Source organism: Sinocyclocheilus rhinocerous, unplaced genomic scaffold, assembly GCF_001515625.1.
Source record: "Sinocyclocheilus rhinocerous isolate Xijiao unplaced genomic scaffold, SAMN03320098_v1.1 scaffold317, whole genome shotgun sequence".
NCBI classification, from domain to species: domain Eukaryota; kingdom Metazoa; phylum Chordata; class Actinopteri; order Cypriniformes; family Cyprinidae; genus Sinocyclocheilus; species Sinocyclocheilus rhinocerous.
This window is the reverse complement of record NW_015633534.1, coordinates 859730-871801: the sequence shown is the minus strand read 5'-3', so window position 1 is coordinate 871801 and position 12072 is coordinate 859730. Positions and strand designations below refer to the sequence as shown.

General features: G+C 35.7%; 1 protein-coding gene across 1 annotated transcript in view; it reads left to right on the top strand.

Moving 5' to 3' along the window:
• The window catches only part of LOC107744255 (A disintegrin and metalloproteinase with thrombospondin motifs 6-like), an 83757-nt gene that overhangs the window by 13792 nt on the left and 57893 nt on the right, over positions 1-12072 (top strand). Inside the window, exons 7-8 of the mRNA XM_016557791.1 lie at positions 6417-6460; positions 11215-11320. Of these exons, the coding sequence (XP_016413277.1) occupies positions 6417-6460; positions 11215-11320 (150 nt within the window). The remainder of the gene's footprint in view (positions 1-6416; positions 6461-11214; positions 11321-12072) is intronic.

Here is a 12072-nt window from a genome sequence, read left to right as displayed (position 1 = left end):
ACAAAAAAAAAAAAGGAAGAAGGAAGATCAAATTTTTTTAGGTTTTTTTTTTTTTTTTTTTGGAGTCTGAACAGAAAAACCACATGTTTACAAACTTGCAGTTAGTTTGAAAAGTTCATATTGAATTTCTTTAAAGAAAGAAATGATTAAATGTATTTATTCATTTATTTTAACTAAAGTTTTTCTCATCACTCTGGACTCATTCTTCATACAGTCGACTGTGACATTTACTTTTATGACATTTATGTGACATTTACTTACACTATTTACATACTGAATGAGTCACTGAGGCAGTTATTTAGGACAAAGGAGTATAGTATATTCATGCTTCTGAGTGAAATGTCATGATAGACATGAGCAAAGGAAATATTTCAGTTTTCTGTCCTCTCTTTCCACATTGTGAGAAAGTCATTTTACATCCATCAGCTGCACTGTATTAAAGAACAGATCAGTCGGTTCTAGATTAGATTTGAAAATCAAATTTGATTCATGTGCAGCATGAACAAAGCCTTATTTACATGAAGGCTAATATGCTGATTAGCTTTGTGTGGTTAGCGTATTGTTGAGTACTGCAGGAGGAAGGTGCCCCTGCAGCGCCGTGATTTTATGACCATTTATACTAGCAGTGCTTAATTTGGAGACATTTATGTGAGGTGATTTCATATATGACTAATGATAGCCTGAAGGTGAGCTTAACAATCAGAGTGATGTTTCCTAGAAAGCCTGTTCAAGTAAACTCACCAGCATAACATACAACGTAATGTCTTTACTCATTAGCTCTCTAGCCGATTATGATTATTTGCTTATTTTGGTGACAATCAGTGCTAATCAGTCATGCTTTTGATTGTTGTTTGACATCATACATTGACTTTTACTAAAATTGGTAACACTTTATTTTACAGTGTCCTTGTTTCATGTTACAAAATTTATGTTATGCACATATACATCATTTAAAATGCAACTAACCCTAATCTTTACCCTAACACTATATTAATTGCATGCTGTTAATTAATTTTACTCAGTACATGTAATTACACTGTAACAAGGACATTAACATAAAATGTAAGCTAAAATTGTCATAGTGACGGTAGTTTGCTGCAAAGTAAATACAGTTTTTTAATAGCAAATATAGAAGTTTACTGAACTTATTATAGCTGCTATTTACTGTACAGTGTTTACTACAATATCAAATGTTACTAAAATTGTGACAGTTGCTGTACTGTAGTTTACAATGCTTTTTATTAAGTTTACTATAATGTATTTAACTAAAATGTAATTATGGAAACAACCACAATCATCGCAATTTAAGTACATTTTGCAACTATTGCTATTTTAGTCACTGTACATTGTTAAAATGATCTAAGATTCAGTAAACTACCATAACTTTGACACTTTTAGTAAATTTTAATGAATGCAAAAAGCTTACAGTAAACTTCAAAAACGATTGTAACTAAAGGCGCGTTTCCATTACCCTTCAAATTGTGCAAATTGAAATTGCGAATTGAAAATACGCCTAATGGAAACGCGTCAATTTCGCAAAAACTCCCATATATCGCAAAAAAGTTTTTACGCTCGCATGAGGTGGTTTTTCAGGCAGTGTGAAAAAGGAATCATTCAAACTGCAATGGAAACGGCTTTTTGAAAATTTGATACCGGCATATCCCTAATCACATGGCGTATGTAAAAAGTCATATGATCATTCTTCAATGTACTATAACCTCCAAGAAACACTTCATACGTGGCTGCTCTCTAGTATAAGGAGCTTTCCCTACCATTAATGCTTAGACAATTTAAACTGCACACGTCTGTGGTGCAGTGTGGCTCTGATAACGGCCACTGAAGCTGATTGCGGCCACAATGCTTGTGTTTATTCCAGCCGCGCCACACACGTTTCTGAAGCGGCTCTCTGTGCTGCTTCTGCAGCAGATGGCGCTAAACTGCAGAAATAATAATATTAATAATAATAATTAATTTAAATGCAGCCGTTACCCCAGAAACCCTCGGAAACGCTGTCATTTCGCAATACTTTTTAATCGACATTTATAAAATATCGCCAAAGTTTTGCGCAAATCTGTAATGGAAATGCGCCTTATGAGAATTAAAAAAAAAAAACTATTCCAGTTTTTGAAATTGTAGTAAAATGTGTGACTATTGCAACAATTTTAATCAAATTTGTAAACTACAGCAAATTTTTTTGAAATTTGCCAGCTTTGGTGGTTTACTTAAATGACCAAAAGTGTTCATTTTAATAATTTATAAAATGTATAAAGTTGACTAAAATTGCAATAATTGCAGTAATTTACAAAATGTAGTAAAATTGTGATCTTTGTACTTTATGCAGTTTATTAAGTTTACTAAAATAGATATAGTTGTGTGATTTTAAATTTAAATGTGTAACAGAAAAAGGACATCACTCTCACAGTAGAAATTATTATATATCCATGTATCGGTTGTTAAATTACTTTGACTTCAGCAGAGGTCACATGGACAGTTTTCTGAGGTCAGCTGTCCCTCTCATTGGGTGGCTCAGAGATGTAAACATTTAGACAGAAGCTCTCGGGTGATGGCATTTGCCACATTTGCTGCAGTACCTCTGCTGATACAAGAGAAAGAGACATTAGTGGGATAAAGACTGCGTGATGCAGACACATCATCCTGACGGACGGTCCGTTCTGACCTCTTCAGCAATGTTTTTCCAGTCCTAGACTTTTGGCCGGAGCATGACGGGGGGATGCAATATTGCTTGTTTGGAACACGATCCATTGTGAGAGCTGAGGGAAATTAAAGTAACTAAATCAAAATAAATCGATGTCCAAATGAGGTCAGCTTCTCGACACAAGTTCATGAGACAGTACCTAATGCTGGTGGGTTTGCTCTGCTTGGGGAGTCGTGGGATGAGGAGGGAGCGACTGAAATTGAATTTGCATTGTCCTTGGTTTTCTAATACATTAAAAGCCCGTCCTCAAGGCAGAGACCTTGTTCATCATTCCGCGTGTATGCCTTTCTTTTTTTATTATTATTGAATTACCAGTACAGTACATGCATCAATTAGACACCAAGGGAAACAGTGGGTCAGTCGCACACACACACACACACACACAGACACACACGCACACACACACACACACACACACACAGACACACACACACACACGCACATATGTATATTGGATCTTCCATCTAATTTACTCCAAAGTTTAATATGTAATTTTGTTATACATACAGATTTAGCAATTTGATGAAATGCTAATGTTATGTAGTTATTATTAGTTGTGGTTGCTTAAGGCACTATTAATAATATATATATTTTTTCAAAGCCTGTTAAACTAACCATTTAAGAAATATTCCGGTTCGGTTCAAACTCTGTCAACAGAATTTGTGGTATAATGTTGATTACCACTAAAAATGAATTTCAATGTATCCCCCGTTTTCTTTCTTTTCTTTTCAAAAATTGAGATATAATTTTACAGTGAGACACTTACAACGGAAGTAAAGGGGGTTTAAATTTATGGAGGGTTTGCAGAAATGTAAAGCTTATTACTGTATAAATTTATTGACATAAATTCTTTTGTTAAAACGTGTGTATTATTTATGCTTTAAAGTTTATCTTGTCAATTTTACAGTCATTTTAAAGAGATAGTTGACCCAAGAATTATTTAGGCTACTCACCTTCATGTTGTTTCAAACCTTCAAACTTTTTTCTTTTTGGAACATAAGAAAGATCATTTGAGAAATGTCTCAGTGGTATTTATTTACATTCAATAAAAGTAGAGGGTAACCAAAATGACTTAGTTATCAGCATTCTTCAAAATAATGTTTGTGATCTGCAGAAGAAAGAAAGGCATGCAGGTTTTGATCAACATGACGGTGAGCAAGTGATAACAGAATTTTCATTTTTGGGTGAACTATCTCTTTAAGGTTGTAGGTATTACATTAAAGTGGCAACATTGTTGGATATCATTTAGATATAAAATGTAAACAGAAAACGTTAATAAGAGATTTAAAGGGGTCCTATTACACTTTTTCACCTTTCCTCTTGTTTGTAAACATTCTCAGGGTCTTAATTGTGCAAAATTGACACCATCGTTAATATTGATAGCTGAGCAGATGAAGCTTGCGGTTATGGTAAGGGGCGTGGCATCTCTGGAACACGCTCTAAGCGGTTCACCAATCACAGCGCACTGGAACAGCTAACCAATCAGAGCACATTTCATATTTCGAAAGGAGGGGCTTCACTGAAAAAGGAACTAAACAGAGTGTTTAAGACAGACTGGTAAGAGAGGTGCTGCAATTATGTAAAATATGTGAAAACATGTGTTTTTGGAACAAACAAGAATGAAAGCCTAGTACACCCCAAAAACCAAATCAAGTCTTCATAATAGGACCCCTTTCATAAGAGATTGTTTTATTGTGGCTATTCTGTTGAAGCAGTGACTATTTTTAACACTTACCAGCTGGCTCCATTCACTTCTTTTGTCAGTGCCTCACAAATCTTAAAGAAAAATTATAATAATATTAATAATTTTTGTGGTAATCAACATTATGCCACAAGTGCTGTAGGTTGAGCTTAACTGGTATTGAACCTTGAATATTATTTCAAAATTTGACAGGTAATTTGTGCTACGGACATTATACCTCAAATCACATGGCTTGTTAAATAACTTATGATGGTAAATTAAAAAATTCCATAGAAACTGCTGTTTTGACTAACCACCTAGCAACGCCCTAGCAACTACACAGCTACACAAAACACCCTACTAATTGCATATCAACTCACTTGCATGGGCAGGCACTGCTCACATTGTCTTAAGAATGTTTTACATGAGCGCGAGTCACAATGAGTTTACATTTTTTCACATTTGTATAAATTGTATAAGCAGCGTCTTACGTGCTTATAAACTGTGCAAAGGAGCACAAAGAGACCCTTGTTTTGATTATTTATTTTTTTGGCTGCAATATTCCAGTATGATTTTCCAGATTCAGAGATCTTTTGGCTCTTTTGACCCTTTTCAGCTGCCACAGTAAACAGAGCACATGGATATCTTCGGCTCGACACCAAAATAGAAGGCCGATAGGAACTTTTTTTTCAACTACCAGTCTGACTGAATACGTGCATAACGTCTGCGCCGTTCCCCTCAAGCCCCTGACGCAAAACACAAAGCTTCTGAGAGAGTTTAATATGATTCAGATCAGGCACTGTGTCTTTCCTCTGTGCTGAAGACGATGTCAAACAAAGCCTGGCTGCCTGCCTTTGGCCAGACTCAGCAGCCCAAACAGCTTGTGATATTTTTCGGGAGGTGTTAAATGCCCCGTTTGGGGAATAAGAAAATATTTGGCATTGTTTCATATAGGCCTGCCGTCGAAAATGTCTGCCGACTGATGACAAGTCCCAGTGGGGAAAAAGAAAGCATTTGGGTTACAAAATAAACAACAATAAAACTAAATAAAAAGAAAACCGAGGCGAGTTGCACAAACTGACAGTGAGTTATTATAGTGGATGCTGTCAATAAAATGTGGGTCATAGATTTTGATTACATTGTATTAGTTTGACGTTTTCAACTTTCTTAAAAGAAGTAAAAGTAGTAGTCTAATAATTATTAAACTTCAAGACGTGACTTTCTTGCAGCTCAAACATGTTGAAAGCAAGAACAGATAAAATGTAAATGTGGACCTTGTTAAAGTCCCCATGAAATCAAAATTAAAGTTTTTTGGGTGTTAGTATCAATATGTTAGTCTTAAGGTTATCTATAAGGCAGTGTGCTCCAAAACAGTGAGTGTTTCTAAGCATTTCAGGGGACCTTTAATGTTAATGTAAGATTATGTGTTACGGACATGAACCATAATCGCATACTAATGCACTGTGCTAATACTTACAGTTTTAACGTGGTAGATGATAAAATGGGTGGACTTGCAATAAAGGAAGGACGTGAGCCATACTGTTTCATAGTTGGATCCTTTTGGTTACACTATATATTTCAATAGTCCACTTTAGACATTTTACTAACTACTAAGTAACTTTGCAACTACATGTCAACTAATTATCATCGCATTAATAGATTGTTAGGTTAGGGTTAGTAGAATAAGTTCACATGTAGTTACAAAATTACTTGTAGTCATTACAATGTCTGTTGGGGGACCATCAAAATAAAGTGTTAGCAGATATTAAGCTGGCAGTCTACAAATATTCTAATGACTGCTAATTGACATGTAGTTGTGAAGTTAGCAGAATGTCTAAAGTGGACTATACCCTTTTTTGACTCCAGACATTAAGCAGCCACCCAGAACACATTAGTAATCCCATTCGAACGAGTTTTGCACAGGCAAAGGCATTCACGTTTTCTTTATAAGTAACGCATGGAGTTCTGATGAATTTCTGTCATACAAAGACCTCACTTTCGGTTTCTTTTCTCTTTTAGGTATGACATCTGCACCTATAAGAACAAACCCTGCGGTACTCTCGGTAAGTACCTGAAATGTATCCTAAAACGAAATATATTTTGATTTAAAGGGTTAGTCCCAAAATGAAAATTCTGTCATCATTTATTCAACCTCATGTTGGTCCAAAGCCATAGGAAATTTGTTCATCTTCGGAACACAAATCAAGATATGAATCAAAATCTGAGAAGTTTCTGTCCCTCCATTGAAACTCTATTCACCCAAAATGTTGATACTTCAAAACATTCATAAAGAGATTGTAAAGTAAATGTATATGAATAGAGTGGTTTAATCCAAGAGTCACAATCACTTTATATGATGAACATTTAATTTAGGCTTTTAGTCACATATAAATCCTAGTGAAAAATAAATATACTAAAATGTATACTACAGATACATTTACACATTTATGTACTTAAAAAATAACCTGCAATTGTACTTTTGGTATACTAAACTGGTATACTTAAAGTCTACTAAAATTGAACAACTAATTTTGTTCTTAATACACTTTAATTGTGTGGATGTAGTGCTGAAGTCCAACTAAAGATGTACTGAAGTGTATATCTGATTGTGCTAAAGTGGAACTATTGCAAGTATACTTCAGGTACTTGCATTTAAAGACTGCTATTATTCAAAGATCATTCAATCCTCATCAATAGTGACATTAAAACACATTTTAGGCTTAATATTAAGAGATGTGCATTGTGCACAAGTAATACTCCAAATAAAGTTTAATTATAATTTTTATGTCAGTTAGTCTCGAGCAATATGGCAGTAAATATGTTAGTAGATTTTAACTATAACCTCACTGGCTCTTGCGGATCAAGCAAGTATGCTTGAGCTTCCATAATCAAATTTGAATTGAATTGGATTAAAAATATCTTCATTTGTCTTCCGAAAATGAACGAATTTCTGGAACTTCTGGAACGGCATGAGGGTGAGTAAATGATGACAGAATTTTCATTTTAGAGTGAACTCACTTTTCAAACGTATGTCACTGAATGGCAAATGCTACATGCTTCGTTAAACAAATAATTTGGTAAGATTATTGAGAAAGACTTCGCTGCCCTGTCTTTATAGAGCTCATGTTGAGCTCAAACATGGCTCAACGCCTGCCTGCCTCTACAGCCGCCGCTGTCTCTTGTTTCATTTCCAAACATTCCCACTCCTGTCTGCTACGGGACGGAGGTGTTTACCCCTCCCCTGGGCAAGCCAAAAAAGAAAACCAGTGAGGACAATTAGACTATACAATATATAACAGAGAACAACAGATAAAAGAAGAATTAATATGTTTAAAGAAGTCGGGATAACTGAGGAGAAAGCAAACACTGGTGTTTTCCCCCCCTTAAATGGTCTGCAGGCAGTGTCTTATCTGAACCAGCCCCCTCCAGGGCTGAACCGTATATCTTAGAAGTAATATTGTGACTCCAGGGGTGGTTTGACAGATTGACCGCATTCGTCACATTCCCCGGGTCCCTTTAATTGCCCTGGCATCTGCTCTGCTTCCTTGCTGCCCCCCTCCTCTTTCTCCACCTCCATCTCCACTTCAACACCCCCCACTCACCCAGAGGCATCATCGTGATCTCGGGTCAACGTGTTGCCCTCTGGGGGTCACCGGGTAATCGCAGAGTGGGGATAATACCAACGCGACCCTTGGCTTAGGAAAACAAGCCCCACCAATGAGCTTTCGACTCAGCCTGGGCCCACTAGCCCTTTTCCATCCTGTATCTCTTTCCTTTTTTACCCTTCTTGCCTCCAGTCGGTGTCTTATTAGCCATTGATTTGCATGTCCGCTCTTGTTTGGGCCTCTGGATAAGGAAGATAAAGAGGCCAGAAGTGCTTTGTTGGAGCGATGGTTCCCAAGCAGACACGAGCTTTCTTTGTATTCCATATTCTTGTGCAATATCTTTAATATTATTTTGCCCACAGGGAGGTCAGGTTTATACCTTTCCAATACTCTTTTGTTATATTATCAACTTTAAAGCAGTAGTTCAGCCTCGTAGCATTCCAAATCTGTATTACTGTGTTTTCCATGGATCACGGGTCAGTGACATGGTTATATATTTTTTTTGTTAGTTTGTTCGTTCTGTCTATTAATTTTTTTTCCGAAATGCAATTAATATATCTCTTTAAAAATGAGCAGGATTTCAATTTCTGAATTAAAATTCTTTTTATATTTCTGGAGAGGCATGAAGTCGAAAATGTCAAGGTGATAGTTCTAATATTAAAACGAAGGGGGAAAGCCTCATTAAAAGAATTAAATTCTTAAGTAGTCTGAAATAATCTTTTATTGTTGTTTCTTAGAAGAAGAAAAAAATAACTGCCTATTAATATTTGGGAAAACACCATGTGGTGTGACCAACAATGTCATGTGGTGCAACCAACATGCAGAAAACAATAACATAAAAAACATCCCCTGCAGACTCTTAAAATATCAGACAGTTTTACCTTTTTATAATTCATTATTTAAGGCAAGGTAAGTTCAGGTTTTAAAATGTCAGATGGTGCAACTCCACAAAATTAATGATATTTATGAATGAATAATTCATTGATCCACACATCATAAGATATTATAAGATAAGATAAGATATTGATCAAAAATCACCAAGCTGCTATTTTCCATATACAATGAAAGCATAGTCTTTAAATTTATGACACAAAAAGGACCATAAGAGTATAATGAACTGAGGCCATAAAACATATGGTATATATACTGAGTCATATATGAGGAAAGCTCTCAAATTCTATAAGCGGCAAGTGCATTTTCAACCTCGTGTGAAGACACGTACACTAGGTTTAATGTTGATGACACCAACTCCTATTAAATGTGAATTGTTAAATGTGACATACCAGTGAATACAGACATTCTTCAAAATATTTAAATTTACTTGTTCTTGTGCAGAACCCCCCCCACCCCCACCCAACAGGTAACTTATCCAAGACTCAATTGTTGAATTATGGACTTTAAATTAAAGGCTGAGGTTTCCTTTGTGCATTTGAGTTTGCAAAGATAAACTACCCTACCATGTGTCTGATCCAACCAGAGACTAGAGCAGGCTTCTTGGATGGTCCTCCATGCATCTAGCTTTAGGGTTTTGTGTTTTGCTCCCACCAATCATCAACAGATGTAATCGGCTGAGAATTGTTCTGCTCTCCCAGGCTGGATAGATGGGAAAAAGAACTAAGAGACACCTGGATTTTACAAAAGCCCTTTTCCCCACTTCATAGCTTCAAGGGAACCCCCTCCCCTTAACAGAAGCAGCTGACTTTGAGACTGTGAAGACTCAATCTTTGCTCCATCTTCTTCTTTGTCAAGAAGAAACATCTGATATTTTTGTAAGACATGAAATTAATCCTTTTTTAGGAGAATTAAAAGCATAAGTTGTTAAATGTCTGTTAGCTATCTTTTTGCTTCAGATGACATGGAATACAGTGTACAAGTGTACTGTAAAACTAAAAAACCCTGTGAAATAGGGCACAATGTACTGTATTAAAATGAAGGGATTTCTGTGTATAAATATATATATATATTTTTTACAGGTGTTTAACCTGTATTATGAATTTTGCACTTCATTACATTGTGTTTTATGGTTAACAGAATTGTCCATAAAATGAATAGTTAATTATCATTACATTTTCGTTTTTATTTATTTCTTTCTTTTACAGTGTATGGACTACTGTTCTGATACTTCCGCAAAAGAAAGTTTAATGTATCAAATCATTAATATAACAAAAATGCAAAGGAAATCCCAGAAAAGCATTTTGTAGTATTTTTTTAAATGGTAGCTCTTATGATTTTTTATTTTAAATAACTCAAATTCATTCAAATTTACATCGCTTAAATTTTATCCAGAAAATTAGCTTCTTGTGTGTATTTTTATGCTTATTGGAGTAGCATGTTGTTAGGTTATCAACCTCTAGCCAAACCTCAATTGTGAGTCGATTCTCCACTGTACTTTGCATAATGTTGAGTGTTGTTCGCTTGACTTTGTTGCTGTTGATGAATGTGTTGTTCTAAATTAGGCAGTGTACAGAAAGTTTTGTGAAAGTTTTGTGAGATCCAAGTGCTCTATGTCAATGCTGCCATACTGAGGTGGCTTCCAACAAAAGTTGCTACATAAAAACAGAGAGCAGATTTAATGTTTCCTTCATTCCATACCAATTAAATAACAGGCCTGTTTATTTATGGCAAGGAAAATGACAGTGCAACATAAAGCTTAAAAAAGTACAAACCTCTCAGAAAGGCAAGTCCCTGTAGACCGGGGACCAAAACACTGTCAGTAGTAAATTTCAGCTTATGTGGGTTTTATGTTAATACCCAAAAATTGTCAACTAAATCTTATTTGGAAGAAAACAAACATAACAGGATTAAGAAAACAGTGATTTCTTTCACTCTTTTTGCAACTCTGAAACCTTAAATAATAAAAACATCTATATTTTAGGGGCACAAAGTGATGTGTTTTCTTGAATTCCGAGCTCTGGTTTGAATTACTAGGTGGTCCCTTGTTACCAGATGTAGAATTTATAAATCTAACCCCCATGTCTAGACATTTTCCAGCTACAACATCAGTTGTTTTTTTATTTAATCGTCTAGCCGTCAGTGTTGACCCACCCCCTGGTGATTTAAAAAAACTTTCGCGTAAACTTTTCACCAGCTTCAAATTCAGTGGTGTCGAGGTTAATGTGAAGAATCTCATTTTATGGTGGTGACTCAGTGCAGCACTTCTACACCTTGACCTGACCTTATGTGTGTGTGTGTGTGTGTGTGTGTGCGATCAGGTTTGGCGTCCGTAGCCGGAATGTGTGAGCCAGAGAGGAGCTGCAGTATTAATGAAGATATAGGCCTTGGTTCAGCCTTCACTATTGCACATGAGATTGGACACAAGTAAGTATATTTTCTCTCTCTATTTGTCTTTGTGTTTCTGTCTGAATGAATAAATGTGAACAGTCTTATGGATATAGATTGTAATATGTTAATTGCAGTTAATTAGTGGTGTTTGCTAAGGCAGGCGTCACTATTACAATTTGAAACCTAAAGGGAGAGTACACCCAAAAAAGAAAAAAAAAAAAGAAAAGTCAATGGCTATGATGTCAATGAAGTCAGAAAGTATAAATGATGATGAAATTGTCAATTTTGGGTGAATTATCCCTTTAAATTGTCTTGTTTACAGTGAGTTTATACACTTTCTGGCACTTTTATGGGAAAATATTTGGGAGAAAAGAAAACAAGAATGTTGCAAGCCAGATTTGAACTCACTTTTCTTGTATGAGCACCATGACTCAATGTTTTGATAACATAATGAAGAAAAAAAACCTCTTTTGCTATTATTGCTCAAGAAAATCTTATTTTAACAAAACTGTAAATTCGAAAAGCCTTTATCTGCCAAATGTGGTGTTATGTGGTTCTCCGTGTTCACTCTGTCTCGAATCGCGCTCACGGAAAGCACTTGAGAAACAGTGTCTCTTCCGCAGCTCGGTACGCTTTAAACTCGCTTTTTTTTTTGTCTCGAGAAAGAGACTGTATGACAATGATGTTACATGATTTGACTGATTTTTACGTAGAAAGGGCGACAGCGCACCGCATTAAAAGAAATGAACATTCATGTTTTCATAACCACTGGCCAAATTCAAAAACGA